At 39.8% G+C, this 16,561-nt stretch overlaps 1 protein-coding gene across 1 annotated transcript; it reads left to right on the top strand.

Moving 5' to 3' along the window:
* Positions 1 to 11: 11 nt before the first annotated feature.
* Positions 12 to 4,018, top strand: PDXP (pyridoxal phosphatase). The gene is made up of 2 exons (XM_088141055.1): positions 12 to 675; positions 2,313 to 4,018. Exons 1-2 carry the CDS (start codon positions 63 to 65, stop codon positions 2,636 to 2,638), a joined length of 939 nt encoding a protein of 312 aa, XP_087997181.1. The 5' UTR covers positions 12 to 62; the 3' UTR covers positions 2,639 to 4,018.
* Positions 4,019 to 16,561: the final 12,543 nt, after the last annotated feature.

The following is a 16,561-nucleotide window of genomic DNA, read 5'->3' as shown; positions in this document are numbered from 1 at the left end:
GCTTCCGATTGGCTGCGTCGCCGCGAGGAAGACGGGGGCAGGGCAGCGAGTGCGGTTCCAGCATGGCGGGCTGCAGGCGGTTGAGCGGCGCTTGCCTGCGCGAGGTGCTGGGGGAGGCGCAGGGGCTGCTCTTCGACTGCGACGGGGTTCTGTGGACCGGAGAGCGGGCGGTTCCGGGCGCGCCAGAGCTGCTGGAGCGCCTGAGCCGGAACGGGAAGACCACCCTGTTCGTATCTAACAACAGCCGCCGCTCCGTGGCCGAGCTGGAGCGTCGCTTCTCCCGACTGGGCTTCCGCGGCGTCCGCGGCGAGCAGGTGTTCAGTTCCGCTCTCTGCTCCGCGCTCTACCTCCGCCAGCGCCTTCTAGGCGGAGAAACCGGCGCCGGCGACTCGCCCGCGTCGACCCCGGGCCGCGTCTTCGTGCTGGGCGGGGAAGGGCTGCGCGGGGAGCTGCGCGACGCGGGGCTGCGCCTGGCCGGAGAAGAAGGGGACGGCGACGAAGAGCCGCCGGGCCAGGAGGCCCTCCCGGTGCGCGCCGTCGTCGTCGGCTACGACGATCAGTTCACCTTCGCTAAGCTGTCAGAGGCCTGCGCCTATTTGCGCGACCCGCAGTGCCTGCTGGTAGCCACCGATCCAGACCCTTGGCACCCGCTTAGCAGTGGGCAGCGCACCCCGGGTGAGTGAGGGCGGCGGGCCGAAGGGGCCAGGCTCTGGAGCCCCGCTTGCTAGCCCCGAGGGGGCGTTGAGGCCCAGTTACGTCGCCCGGCCCTCCCGCCTGTTAGGAGGTCTGTACAGTAGAGGACCCAGTCCAGGCATAAGTGAGAGGAAACCCGGCATTTCCAGGGACTAAGAAGGGACAGAGGGAAATAGCAAACAAGCATCCATACGTATTCACATAATCCAGGTAGTCTTACTGAGAGGCCGAGGAATGGATTTTCACTTTGTTAAATCATCTGTTCTGGTCTTTGAGATCTTGCTTTCTGTACAGTTTAATAAATTTCTCATAATGAGACTTAATCTGACCAATATTTCGTTCAGATAACAGCATATGGTATAGAAGTACACACCATAATTTATCTGAAGAATCCTGATATACTGAGCAAAGGTTTGAACCAAATAAAGGTGGTGTGAGAATAAAGGAAGGTTCTCAGGGTCAAGTATGCCTTTTCCTAAAATGTTGAAGAATGTAGCCTTTTTGTCACATTTCTCTGTTTCCCATTTGATGGTTCCTCCTGGGAGTATTATATTAGCAGTGATAGCATTATTTGTTGGAAGAACACTTGGTGTATTAACACTGCCAGTGATCAAATAACCTTGTAGAGGTTCTTGCGCCTTGCTGTGTGATGCTAAAATATGAGCCTGGCATAACTTGTATATTCAGATTTTTTGATCACCCCTTTTGAGTAAGGGAGATTTGGTTGTTAATTATTAGCAATTCCAATAAAATGACTTTTAGTAAAGTGATTTGCAAGTAGAAAGTAATGTCTATTAGTCACCTGTACAGGTCTCCAAATAAGATGACTCAGTATCTACTTGTTTTCCGCTGGACAATTGCAAGCAACTCCTTTTAGGATTTTATGAGCTTTAAGTTGTTTCTTTTGGAATTCTTGCACTGAACCAGACATTCTCCATGGTTGGTAAGAGAACTGAAAAAAAATCACAATCCCTATTGATAAAGATTTGTCTATGCATCTTCATACTTCCTAGTCTTGCCCACCCAAAAAAGGTCTCACCCCCCACTTTTTTGAGAGCTTTGCTCCATAGTTGATTGGTTGTCCTCAGTTATACATCACTATTAGCAATACTATTGAGAGAAAAATACTGAAGCGTATATAACTATATGTGCTAGTATATGGGATTAGTTACATTATACAGTAAAATAAAATGTAACTATCATATCTAATCCTAGCTTTGAAATATCATTTACTCAGGTGTATCTGTTTCTGAACAACTGGGAAGCTTGTATTTACAAGACCTTGGAATCAGCTCTGAATATTCTCAGCCTGGACTGGGCTGCAACTGGGCTGATAGAGTTTCTGGATGTGTAGTGTAACTTGCAGTAATTATTAGAATCCTTATAATCATGTGAGTCTCTGTTTCACATAAATAGTAAAATTAGATATAGGCTTTCCATCTATGTGAAAGTTAAGTTTACTTAGTCCCACTGTTTTGAACCCAGAGTTACCCATTTCACTCATTCTTTAGTGGGGCATTTAATTTTGAATACCCAAATGTGTCAGGCAGTGCCTGGATTGCTTTTGTTAATGGAGGTCAATCTTTTGATTTGTGGTTGTCTTGTCTCTTCTCTTTCAGGGACAGGGAGTCTCACTGCTGCAGTTGAAACAGCATCTGGTCGCAAGGCAACAGTAATTGGAAAGCCGAACACATACATGTTTGAATGCATTGTGGAGCGCTTTGGTGTAGATCCATCCCGCATGCTCATGGTGGGTGATCGGCTGGAGACGGATATCCTGTTTGGCAAGAACTGTGGCCTTGATACAGTCTTGACCCTGACAGGTGTCTCATATTTAGAGGAGGCGCAGGCTTACATGGCCAGTGACAGCCCTTCAGCTAAGGACCTGGTGCCTCACTACTATGTGGACAGCATTGCAGACTTGATACCAGGCCTGGATGAATAAGGGGAAAAGTGGGTGGGTAACAGTCTTGTTCCCATTCCAGACTGCCAGCCTTTCCTCCTCCTGTCTCCCCCCTTGAATCTGGGCTCATCACATTCCAGTATTTCTTCAAGAATGAAGAGAATGGGGCTAATTCCCCTTTCATTCTTTAAGCTTAATTGGTTTTGTTTTAGACAGCAGTAGGGGAGCAGGGAATCTAATGTGAAAAAAAATGCATTCATTACTTATTTTTTCATCACTTGCCATGATAATTATTTATTTAAATTATTTTTGTTTTACTGTAGCCAGTAGAGGTCTTATTGTTGACCTCTGATTTACTTTGAAGCACTATGACATACTTGATGTGCTTTTATAGGGTCTGTCCCCAGGCTTAAATATAACCACTGCCATTCCATGCCAGTTTTGGAGTTCTTCTCCAAGGACTCATGCTGTGCAAAAGGAAACATCAGATACCAGTTCAGAAAATGTAACATCGTGCCTCCACAAAATGGTCCTTTGGGTTTATTCCTGTGGGTGTATAGGTGGCTGAAGTTCATTCAAACAATTTAGCTTATCCAAGAGTTGTAAGAGCTAAGACTAGTTTTTTAATGCAAGCTAAATATAAGAGCCATTCTAGCAGAATGGAGTAAATTCCTCCACAGGATTTGCTCCAAAGCACTTTGTTTTGTGTGGGAAAGAAAATGCCAGCTGTCAAAAGGAACTCAGTATCCAGAATATATATTAACTGAATTAAATTTTAATAACTTTTTTCTGTCTTGAGTTTTATCAAGTTAAACTTTTTTTTTATCAATCCAATTTCATTTTGGTGTATGGAATTGCTACTGCTGCAACAAACTAAGTTGCATACAACTATTTTTTGTGCCACAGTGTTCAGAACTGACTGTGACTTCATCTTGGTAACCCTTCTGTGGTCACAGCCTCCAGACATTCTTGCCTAAATAAAAGCAAGAACTTGATGTTTTGTTTTGTTTTTTCTTTTCTTATCCTAACTGGAAAAACTGATAGACTTTGTCAGTAAATAATTTAGCTCCTGTCTGTGCCTGATACAATACACCACTATTCAAGGGGAGGGATGAATGTGTGTTCTCCCCTCCTCCTGCCCTGCCCTGGTGTGCTTGACTTGTGGGATAATGTTGGCATTTCCAGTGCTGTCAGTGTGCCACAGCATCCCCAAATCAGTCCTTGCTACTTTTCTTCTAATGGTTTATTATGTATTTATTAATGTGTTTGTATAAATTATGCTGATCAATTGTGCCAAGGTAGTATGTTGCCTCTGCGCCTACTCACTAACTGTACCTCCATGATGTTGTGCTTTTTCTGACACTTGCTGTCATTCTGCATATAATAAATCGCAGGCACAAGATGAAATTTGACTCTATTTAATTACTTTGTGAGATTGCTCTATTATTATTTTTAATTTTGTTTAATGCTTTTCTTTAGCAATGTGCAGAAATCATTGATAGGGGAACAGAATGTTCCAGAGAACTCCAGAATGTTCAAAATCCCTTAGGATCATGTTGAACCTCCTTCTGGACCATGTCTTTCTGAAGATGGTTTGTCCATTTTCAGAAATAAATCCTGCAAGCCAGAAGTGGTTCAATGTATTTTGGGGTGGACTTTTATTACAGTCATTGATCAACCAACATAAAACAACACATTCTGTAAACAAAGAATTAAGGTGACCCATATTCTCACAGTAGCTCATTAACCTTTGCCAAATTAAAAAAAAAAAGAACGGGCAACTTGGAGATGAGTCATTTTAATGTGTTAACCCAAATTTTAATACTTTTCGTTCTATTCCTGCTCAAACCTTCTCATGCTTTGTAAATAGCTTTTGGCTCAGGAAGAGATTTGACATAGTTCAGAAACAGAACATTCTAGCATTCTTAGGAACTTTCTTTTCACAGACTGACAAATTTTGTATATTCCTTATTTTCATCCTAACCACCTGGATCCTGTTGAATACGGTACAGGGCAAGGGAAATAGTGCTGGATTAATAGTCCTCATACCAGCCCAAGGTGATTTTTGTTAAATTAATGGCCTCTATTGTCTTTTTTTTTTAAATCAGCCTGCTGACATAATCACAGACTAAATATAGGTCAACATGATGCTACAATATTTATTTTGTTCCATTCATAAGGCTTAACATGCCAGGGTGACAGCAAAATAATAGATGATAATGTGAGTTAGACGGAACTGTAATGATATTGTACTGAAAAACCATTAAATGCCCTTACAATTTATATATATATATATATATAGAATGGGAGAGAGAGAGAGAGAGAGTGAGCAAGCTGCAGACCTTTGGACTAAGTTGCCTGTTTATTCATTGTATAAAGTCTGCTTTGGATAAATCCTGTAAAACTTACTAGAACTTTTAAAGCTGGGCAAAGAGAGAGAGGAAAGTTTACAGTTACGAGAATGGTCCAGAATTAAGTACTGCAAATGCATGCAAAGATTAGATCCAAAAGAAAACTTGCTAGAGAGCAGTATTTCCAGAATAAATAAAAATATAATAGATAATTGAACATTATTCATTAGTATCCAATATTACCTCTATGTATAGTGCCAAAAGAAATTGCATACCGCATTAAAGGTATTCTGTTCACTAATAACAATCCCTGCCTCTTCCCCTGAGATGCTTTTTCCAAAACTGCTTCGGGGTGAGATATAGGAGGCAGTTATTGAATACACCCGTCCATGGCATCTCTGCCACACCTTTCCACCAAGCATACCTTAAACTCAGTTAAGCACTCTTGGGGCTGGAGGCACATTAATAATCCTGAGAGCAGACACGGTGGTCATGGCAAGCCCCCAGACATCCATTTATCAGAAGGTCAAAACCAATAAGGTTGCTCCTTCGCTGGATGCCCTCTACCCAACCCCTCCACTCCCAGCTTACAGTTATCTTTTCTGGTTATTCACTTCCAAATAAAGGACTCTGATAACAATCACACACCCTTTTTCATTCTTTCGAAGTGTCTTCTGGAGCTATGTGAATTCCAGAAGTATCCTTGGAAACAAAGGTGATATAAGTGGCTGGCACTTTGAAGTATGTCCATTTCCAATCTCTTTTTTAATTCAAAAAATGCTTTCAAAGTTCATAGAGCAGAAATTGGCCAGAAGGCCTACGTCTGATTTAGGCATATTTTTCAATGGGAATGCTCTTTGTGCAATAGTTTCTTGTGTATTGTGCCATTAATATGCTATAGAGCTTTACAGCTTCTCTTTGCAACTTGCTGTGAATTTTACAGTGGGATATTGTCCTGCACTGGGGTGAGCAGCACCAAGCAGGAGTCAATTAGCAAGTTTCTAATGGTTTTATTAGTTTGATCATAAATCAGTTAATGGCTCGTGCTAGAGTTGCAGGCTGTAAATTAGGCAGAGAAAACAGAAAAATAAGAGAAAGTATATCTTACCTCTTGACTCATAGCTATAGCTTAATACAGCAAAAAGAGCATATCCAATCCAGGGAACACAAATTAAAGATCTATTTGCAGAGCAAGGAATCAGGAGAGACCAAGAATGAGACCAGAGGAACACAGGTCTCATAGTGGAAAGTTGTTTCCAGTAAGGAGAGGGAGTCCTGGGAATGCTCTTAAATAACAGGAATTCAGAGCCTTGCCTAATTAGAAGAGCAGATGCTCTCTGCTCTCAAGGAGGCATGCCACTCCTTAGCTGACCATATGTTTTAATGCTGGGTACTCTCCCAAGTTCAGGATCTGACCTCTTGTTCTCTAAATCAGCAACCACCTGCACTGGTTCTGAATCACTGGTTGACTCTCCAACTTCAGGCTAGGTTCTCCTCTTCAGCCCTAGAACCAGGCAAGTCCATAACAATGATTAAATAGGAAAGGTCCATTATCTTGCTTGTGTAAGAGGGACTTCACCTTACTCAGAATTTTATTGGGTAAAATATTTGTCTTACAATTCAGGATTGAAGCAGCACTCTATAGCACTGTAGAGTAAAAGGCTTAAACCTATTATTTCAAGGGTAAGAAAGAAAACATCTGATCATAGATTTGGAAGAGGCTTTTCAGGCCATCAAGTCAACCTAGCTATCAGTTCCAGGTATTCAAGCATCCCCAATTCATTGAACATCCTGTCAAGAAGAGCTTATCATCTCCATTGCTTCTTGAGTCCCCTGTCCTACTGAAGTTTTCTTAATATTCAACTGGAATCTTTCTCGTTTGCAACTTACTTTTCTCTGTAACAAGAGTGAATAGGTATCAATCTTTGAGGTGTCATCCATTCAGGTACTTGAAAAATGCTATGATATCTCCTTTCTACCACCTTTTTTAAGGCTACATATTACAGGTATGCAGATCTCCAACAGGATAGATCATTCTGAAATAGGCTCATAGCTGCTTTGCACAATAATTTAACTTCTTTCTAAAAGTACACACACATACACAAGTCTCACTATGCTACTATACTCTAGGTAGCCTTGATAAAAGGAAAAATAATGCATGAGTAAAAAGAGATCTGGCTGATCAGGAGAACAATACACCCAACCATAAGGCAAACATAACTAAAGGGGGCTCCACAACCACCCTGTGTCAAGGCCTGGCAGAACAACCAGGTTTTTAACAGTTTCCTAAATGTCTTAAGGGTGGGAGCCACATGAATCTCTGGGGGATATAATTCCATAGGGCAGGCACTGCAACAGAGTACAGTAAGTGTACTCCCTGTGCCTTGTAAGATGATTTTGTTGAATTGGGACCCAGAGTGCACTCACCCAGCTTGATCATTCCATACAGACAGAAACAATTGGAGATAAGCAGCCCATCAGATAGCCAGACCCATTGCCATGCCAACGGATAACCAGTGCAGCTTGTGAAACAATGGGGTCATGTGAGCATAATGCAATGTTTCCACCATTGTCACCCCACTGCATTCTGGACCAGCTGTGGCTTCCAGATGGTCCTCAAGGGTGTCCATGTGGAGCATGTTACAGTAATCCAATCACAAGGTGACCAGGGCACAACTGACTGTCTAAAAGGATACTCTGTCCAGGAAAGGACACAACTGGCTGTCAGTCTTACCAGGTAGGCCAGATAGGAAACACAACCAGATAAACTAATGCTACTTTATTGTAAAGCTACATTAGCAGAATCTTGCAAGTCTAAAAGTACAATTCTCCTGCTGTCACCTTTACAACTTGAGAACTTAGGGAGGGTCTCTTCTGAGCCTCTTGCTTTTCGCATTATACAGCTGCGGGCTATGCTATCTCTTATCTGACCATTCCCTAGGCAGCATCTCTTCACCTTGTCTCCCAAGGTCTTTCCCACATACCATTACATCGGCACACTAGGTGTACTTAAATGTACCTGTACAAAGGCCCTCTTGACCACAGCTGCCATCTGCTCTTAAGCAGGAGCTGAGAATCTAAGAGGACCCCCAGTGACATTGCACTAACACTGTTACCTAATTGGATAAGGAAATGTCTTCAAGCAAACAACCAGGCTCAGAGAACAACAAGAACTCCACAGTTCAACCCTGGGCTACAGATATTCTCTTACATTGGATAGTTCTATATGAAAAGCCAAAGGATTGCAGTATATTTATTTATATCCTGTATTTCATTCAGAAACTCAAGGTGCTGTGCATAGCACTCCCTCTTCCTATTTTTCCCCCACTTTGGGGGGAATCTCAGGAGGTAGGTGGGACTAAGAGTGACTGGCTCAATATCACCCAATGAGCTTTCTTGCTGGAAGAAGACCCACTCCTAGTCCAATAACTTAACCACATTACCATGCTGGCTGCAAGTAATATATAGGAGGGTAATTATTTTGCAAGGCAGGATACTGTGCTGTTGTATATGTTCCCTATTTTACCTGTCTTTAAAAAAAGTCCACTATCCTATTAGAGAGGGATAAGTGATTAAGCAATAACAAGGAAGGCGTTTTCCCAATAATGTTATATTAGATAATTAAGTTCTAGAACACTTTAATTGCTTTAAATAGAAGCATTTCCTTGACTACTGGATCCCCCACAATATAAAGGTATCTTATTCTGTTTTTAAATTTGCCTGCTGGCCTTGAAAATTGCTGGAAAATACAACATTTTCAATAAAGGATTTCAGCAGTAGAGGGTGCTCTAATACAATAACTGACAAAAATACTTAAGACTGTATTAGAATACTGTTTTGCAAAATACTGCTGATGTAGAAATCCATTGTAGTTAAAACAAGTATTTTTATTTTAATAGAGCCAAATAGGACACACATTTAAATATATTCATGGCATAAAATTATTTGTTGGGCTTTCTGGTAAATGTGATTTGATGACTTCCTCTCTCTGTTATATTTTAAAGTATCTCAGAAACAAAAGGAAGGATAGCAAGAATATATTAGCAAAGAAGGAATTCTTTCATTTCATACTATATACACATTTCCTAGGATAATAAAGTAATGGTTGGGGTACAATTTTGTTTTATCTGCCATTCAAGTGATCTGCTGGACTGGAAGCATTTCGATACTTGCGTCTCCAAAAAGTATTCAAAAGAAGAAAGTAAAGACCAAGTAAAATAAATAATAGTAAAGTTAACCACAACACAAAGTTAATTAGGCTTAGGTACAAAGATGAATCACAAGCAAGAAGGAGAAAAGAGAATCCAAACTTCTGATTCACTGGGAATATACATTGTTCTAAATTCTTGATTGTAGGCTACTCATTCTTTCCATGGTGTTGCAGAGTTTTCCATAATCAAGGCATGCTCTTTGAGTAGTCGCATATGTTGTAGTGGTGTTAGTGATGGTGATAGTAGTTGTATTAATTAATTGAGGAATAATGAATAGCATGAATTTATATTCCAGGATCCTATCATGCCTGGAAAATTTCTATTTCCAAACTAAATCACAGACAAAGCAATTTCATTTAGCTTACTCACCTCCTCCCCACAAATCTGAAGAAGACAGTTTAGGTATCATTTTCTCAGGCTGTTCCTTTGTAGAGCATAGTATTTTGTCCCTTCGCAAAGTAATCCAGGAATCTCAAATCTCTTACTGTTTGTTCTGTTGTGTGCATTACCACTTGAAGCATCTTACCCAGAATCCAAACTTTTTCACAAAGCTGTCTAATTGTCTAAGTGCTGTACTCCCTTTCCCTTTTAAAAATTAATTTCAATAATATGAAATAAGAAATATTTGTTACCATATGTGAACCATACATTTATTTGAGTAAAACTTGAAAATGACATTGGAAGAGCTCATGTCAGCAGTGTGGACACAGGCTGTAGTTGGAGAGCAGGACCGTTGTCCATATCTTTGTACTATAAAGCTAGACTTCCAATAAATGAAGAGATGTGACCCTAGCTCAGAAGTAAACCCACCTGCTGCAAGCCTATGACTTAAGATGCAATTTCCAGATGAAAGGATTTTAAATTTAAAAAGCTGCTGCCAACTGAATATATGCCATTAGGTCAGTCGTACACCAAAAGGGTTTGTCCATGTTCAGGGGCTTTGAATCCTTGGCCCATTTTGTAGTTTATTGTAGACATCTTTGAACTCCCTGTTGACTTTCCTTCTGAAAACACTTTTTAAGTTCAGTAACTTTTATTGGATGAAGACTCTAAAATAACATGCATTGTGGCTAATTTATTTGTGTGCAAAACTCACAAGCAATTACTTAATTGCTTGTGATCTAGTGAGAGATAGATACATTGTTCCATTTTTTTATTATTGTGCTGTTTTAGGTTTTGTTTGGATCTGAAACTGGATGAGATGTCATTGTGTAACATTTGATAAAAGTATAAAGTAAAAACTTATTTTATTTATCAGACAAATTTGATTTCATTTGTACTAGGTTAGATGAACTAGGGGCCCATGTAGACAAGGAAGCTTCATGTATCATCTTTGTAAACATTTCAGATTGTAATCTTTCTGAGATCCTGCAAGTGAAGTTTGCTTTCAGTGAGCCAACAGGCAAAGATCCCTCTCTTTCCTCCCCAGCTTTTCCAGCAGTCTACCAAAGGCAGCTGTTGATTGTATCCTGATCGTGTGCAATACAGAATAGCTACATCAGCCCCTAATATTATTTTTCTCCATTTTACTTGGCATCCCCAAGATCCCTTATTTAAGCATGTCAGAGAATAACATGGCAATCTTCCTTCTTTTTTTCTCCTTCTGGTTAATGGTCTGGCTGCAATACGCCCTTCTGCCCTTTTCAGTTAGAAAACAGGTTGCACTTTTTATTTCTTTGTTTATTTTGCTTTTTATTGGTATTGGTGTGGGTGAAGATCATGGCTAGGGCCCCACAGGCCTGTAAACTGAGTGAATACTTGATGAGTGAGCCAAGATGAGAAATGAGAGGGGTGTGTGTGTGTGTGTGTGTGTGTGTGTGTGTGTGAAAGAGACAGAGAGATCTGTGCCTCTTCAGAGTTTCTTCTTTGCTCCCTATTATCAGAGTTCTGACACTGGAGAAGCAGCACCCACCAAGTCCTCTGAAACAGACTGAGATTCTGAGGCAGAAACCCATCTGTGGACAGACATCTTTTTATGCCTTTTCAAGGAAGAGAACTAACACAAGAAAGACAGTTTCAGATTCTGGACTAGAGTTTAGCAGCTCTTATATTACCAGCCTTTTGATTTGGCAGATAACAGTATTTTTGTTAGTATGAAAAACATTTATAAATATTTCTGATGATGTTGATGCCAGCAATAAACACTGGCATATTAAATTGCAATCTGTGACAATAAATACAAGTGCATTCATTAGTAAAGAGGAGTATTGTTTAGTTTGTTGAGATATTTATTTATAACATGAAAGGATGGGTCCTGACTCTGACATCCTTTCAGATCATTAAGAGTGCTTTCATACTTTCAAAGCTAAACATATCCAGCTTCTTCAAACTCTTAGTTTCTAGTTCCCTTGCATACAATTTCTGAGCCAGCTACATATCTACTTAATTGTCATGCCAACCAGAATGCACTTAACTAGCTAGCTAATCAACATATCATTTGTTACTTTGACAAATGTGTTACTGAAGTCAAGTTCTATTGTGCCTACAGTATTCCCACACTCTGTTAAGGAAGTTATCAAATTAAAAAATGAGATAACCTTATCTTAGTTCTTGATAAATGATGCTGATTTCATGTAATTACTACATTGTCTTCAAGGTGCTTAAAAGTGGTCTCTTCATGATTTGTTCGAGCCCAAGTACTGATGTCAGACTGTCTGGTCTGTAGTTTGCTGGATCCTTCTTTTTCCACTTTTTGAAGATAGGAGCAACATTTGTTATCTTCCAGTCATCTGGTGTTTCACCAGTTTCCCAATATGCCTAAAATATAACAATAAGGATTCGGTCATATAATCAGCTAGTTTCTCCAGTACCCTAGAAATGGAATCTGGCCTGAAGGTCAAACTCATCCAGGGAGTGCAATTATTCAGATACGAAGCAGAAAAGATATTTTGGAGAGGCCATAGGCATGATCACTGCACCTGTTAGTGCCTCCTTAAAGAAGCCAGACCTTTTCCTGAGGCCTCAAATGCATATTTTTCTGGGACCACACATCTAAGTTAAGAATATTTAATCCTTTTACATCTTCTTCCACCCTCTGAAGAAGAAAGTTGTTAGCAAACATATCAGGAATTTCCTGCCAAGCTTATGCTTGGAAGAATTTGTCTCCTAACAGATTTTATTTTGTAGTGATAGGAGTCTTTAATTATTGTAGCATCTGTTGTAGCCAGTGTGGTGGTATGTTTGAAGTGTTGGATTGGCACCAGGAAGAACCAGGTTAGAGGGAGAATGATGCATGCCTTTGGTACAAAGGGTCAAGGTGGCATACATCATTCTCCCTCTAACCTGGTTCTTCCTGGTGCCAATCCAACACTTCAAACACACCACCACACTGGCTACAACAGATGCTACAATAATTAAAGTCTCTCATCACTACAAAGTCAATTCTCTTTGAAAACTCTGCTATTCCCTTTTAGAAGACATCATCCACCTCTTCTTCTTGGCTGAGAAGGCAATAATTGATGCTGACAGTAGTAGTTCTTTTATGATCTGAAATCAGGTGCTGCATATAGCATTGCCAGGATAATTCTTTTGGATTTCTGAGCAAGAATGAATGTTTTTAACATACAATACAACTCCTCTCCTCTTCCCTTTGATATATATATATATTTCAATTGCTGTATTCTAATCAGGGGGCTCTGGTAAATATTAAATCATATCTGTCCTCCTGTACTGAAAGCTGAAGCTCATGTTGGTTTTTTTGCATATATCAGTGCATAGATAATGGAGCCATGAGCTTTATAATCCTGTTCTTATCCCCAGTAAATCAATAAAAAGCATTATAGTTAGTATTGAGCATATGAAAAAAAAAAAGCCTTGCTCATGAAAAAAAAATCAGCAAGGCACATGTTTGTATTTATTATGTTTTCAATCTGACCAGTAATATAAGTTGTTTGGATAAAAGCAGAAAGCTATTCTTTAACAATAATAGACAATCTTTTCTTTTGCTATTTTTTTTCCCATGAGCTTGCTGGACAAACGTGGAGCTCTTGTACCATTCAGACTCATGCCCCTCATGAATAAAACAAATTCTGTAATCGGGAAAGAAGATGGGAGATGATGCCTTACAGACTACATTGTATGAGTTTGAATCTTAATGTGCACTGTAGAATATATGTGGAAGCTAAAATTTGATTATTTTCATTGTAGCCCACTCATGTGAGTAACAGACACAATACAGCCAACTTTCTGTAGAGCTTGTCCTGTGTTTGTGCCTCTTGTAATTGCAGTTGTGTGCCTCTACCACAAGCTTGGGGAAAATATGTTGCTTGTGTTCCAGTGAAGGGGCAATCAGAGATGCTTTAAAAGATGTCCAGAAGCAACAGATAGTCAATGCAATAAATATCCCATCATTATCATTGAAAAAAAAAAGCCAGACACCCAGAGTTTCTGAATTAATGCAGGTGACAGGCAGTGATGCAATTCTTAACAATAACGTTTTCTATTACTCTTGCTACATGCAACCCACATGGAGCTTTTCTTGCTGGCAGGTACCTGACAAACTAGCTTCCCTTGACAAATACAGGTGTCTTTTTCCCACTATCTGCCCAAAAGACTGCAGGTTTGGTGTCTCACAATAAGGAGGTATGGTAGTAAATATTTCCCACACTTCTCAGCCACAGTTCTCCTAAAATCCTGCTCCAATGGAAGCCAACTTTGAGTAGAAGAAAAACCTGTGATTCACATGACTTACCTCCTTTAACTGAGAAGAGAATGGCTGATCAGAACCAACCTTCAGTGTTATGCCAGTTAAAGGAAACAAATCCAAAAACCCAATCATTTGTTCCTGAGCCTATAAAAGAGCAGGGAAATTGCACTTCCAGATTTCTTTTTCTCTTGCTGTGTGTATATATGTATATATAAGCTACATTAGCATGGATTGAACTGACTTGTGATTTATTTTACAAAACTAACTTAGAATGTATTTCTGCAAGGCTGTTAGTCTCCAAGCTTTTTTTCACTAGCAGGATTTCACATGCTTCTCAACTAAACAACAAAGCCAGAATTCAAAGAGCTGTATCAGGCGCCTAGACATGTGGGTGTCTTCATTTAGTTTGATCAGCAGATTCCTGGGTCAGTATCACAAGGTACTATGAGAAGTCCCCTTGGTTTCAAAAGCATCTGCATTCTGTAACAGCCACACTGTGGGCAGGAGTCTAACCATCATTTCATGACAGATTTGGATAAATTGTTTATGATTATGGTAATTTTATTTTTGGTTACCAGGGAAGGAAGGAAGGAAGGAAGGAAGGAAGGAAGGAAGGAAGGAAGGAAGGAAGGAAGGAAGGAAGGAAGGAAATGTACATGGAATGTGTTTTTTCTGCATCATTATTTTCATGAAATTAACTAACCCAACTGAGCCAGTTCAGCCTCCATAAATGTGAAACTGGATTCTTTTTATGGCTCAATGTGCACCAATTTTCATTTGCTTCCACTGAACCATATTTGTTATTTAATGTGCATCCCTGCAGATCTTTTCAGAGTTCTTGGTATCCCTTTTGTTTTAACTTTTATTACCCTAAATAATTTAATGGCATCAGTGCACATGAGCATTTTATTGCTCCAGATCATTTAGGAAGAACTTAAAACATTGCCCATTACAAATTCTTTGAGGATCTTGTTATTTATATCCATCCATTCTGATATGAGAACTATCCATTCAATAAGTTATTAGGTCATTCAGTTGGCTACCTCCAATACCCTTCTACCTCTGTGAAGTCCTTTTGATACATGGAACAAAAACTGTATAGAATATTTCAGATTTTGTGCATACGTGTCCCTGATTTGGTTTCAGTCTATTTCCTAATATTTGTAAGCATGGAATTTTTCACTATTGCTGCATATTCTAAGACTGGGTGAAGTAAGAATGACCTTTTGTAACAATTCTGCCCTTTTCACAAAATTGGGCTATTGGCAGCTCTGTCCTATTCATGTTCACTCAGAATTAAATGTTGTGTTCAAAAAATGTTATTTCCAAATAAATATGCACAACAACCCCAATCTTAAAGTTTTTCTCAACAGACAGCATAGAAGCAAAGGAACTTCTCATACATAGGCAGCAATTCTCATGTGGCTGGAAGAATGTCTAGAGTGTACAGCAGATTATAGAGTAGGATAGAGTTTTAGGGTGCACAGATTGAGTCCAATGATATTTCCAAATGGAAGAGGGAGAGACTGGTTGCCTTTAGAGGTGCTCTTCCCATGAAATCACCTTTGCTCCTTCATTCATACTGCTGGAGGATCCAGAGGAAGTTCTGATGATTTGAAACCCTGTGGTTTACCCAAATGTTTCTTCCATCTTTTGTCCATACCACAAGAATGAGAAACACAGTTGCAAGTGGGCTTGCCCACTGCAAGCATCCATGATAAAGAATCTCTGACAAAAGGCCATCCAGCTGCCTCTTAAACAGATCCAATAGCTGGAAGCCCACTACTCCATGGGTAATTGGTTCCACTGTTGAGCTGTTTTTACTGTTACATTTTTTTTCCTAGCATTCAGCTTTAATTTAAATCCATGACTTCATGTCCTGCACTCTGGAATGATGGAGAATGAGTATTTCAAAAAGGAGTGAAAAGGAAAGAGCTCCAGAGCAGAGGGCTAGAGTGGTCTGCCTGCTGCCACTTTGGAAGGCTATTTCCAGGTGCCTCCTTGGAAAGTGTGACCTATGGCATGAGCCGAGAGCGCATGATGCTCAGGCTGTTTGCTAGTTCACAGATCTTTTTTATGTTAAAATTCAAAACAGGATTCATAAATAAACTAACTGGAACCTAATTTTTTTATATCCCTGCAGCACAAAAAAGATGCTTTGGATAATCTCCTTTCACTTACTTCTTTCCTAGGAAAGAGTCTCTTTCCAAGTTATATCCCTGAAAATATAATAGTAATACATTTTAGAAAGCATCCTTCTTCAATCTGACATTGAGATGGGCGGCTATAGAAATTGCATAAATAAGTAAGTAAGTAAATAAATAAATAAATTCTCCAGATATGTTCAATAACAAAGCCTATCATGGTCTACCAACCAGCCATGTTGGTGATGGTAAGATTTGTAATCCAACTATTCTGCAATGTGTCAGTAGTGTTAATTATAACTGTATCCTTATCCTTGGATACACTTAATTGAATTGAATAAAAAATTGTAAAAGTACCTGTAAGAAAATACAAAAACCCATTTAAAACCATTGCTATATGTAGAAATACTGCTGCATAGTTATGGAATTCAATGCCACAAAGTGTAGTAATGTAGATGGTATTAAAGGCAATTAGAGAAATTATGGAGGAAAGACTAACAGTAACTGTGGTGGCTATATGGCAGCTTCATCAGAGGTGAACATTGTGGCCTTCCAGATATTGCTGAATTATCATTCTCAGAAGCACAGACAATGGTCAATGGTGATGAATATTG

This window comes from Python bivittatus, unplaced genomic scaffold (genome assembly GCF_059951505.1).
Source record: "Python bivittatus isolate LINGU-HERP-01145 unplaced genomic scaffold, Pbiv_v1 ctg000330_np1212, whole genome shotgun sequence".
Classification (NCBI taxonomy): domain Eukaryota; kingdom Metazoa; phylum Chordata; class Lepidosauria; order Squamata; family Pythonidae; genus Python; species Python bivittatus.
Note: the sequence above shows the minus strand (reverse complement) of the source record. Positions and strands in the feature narration are given on the sequence as shown.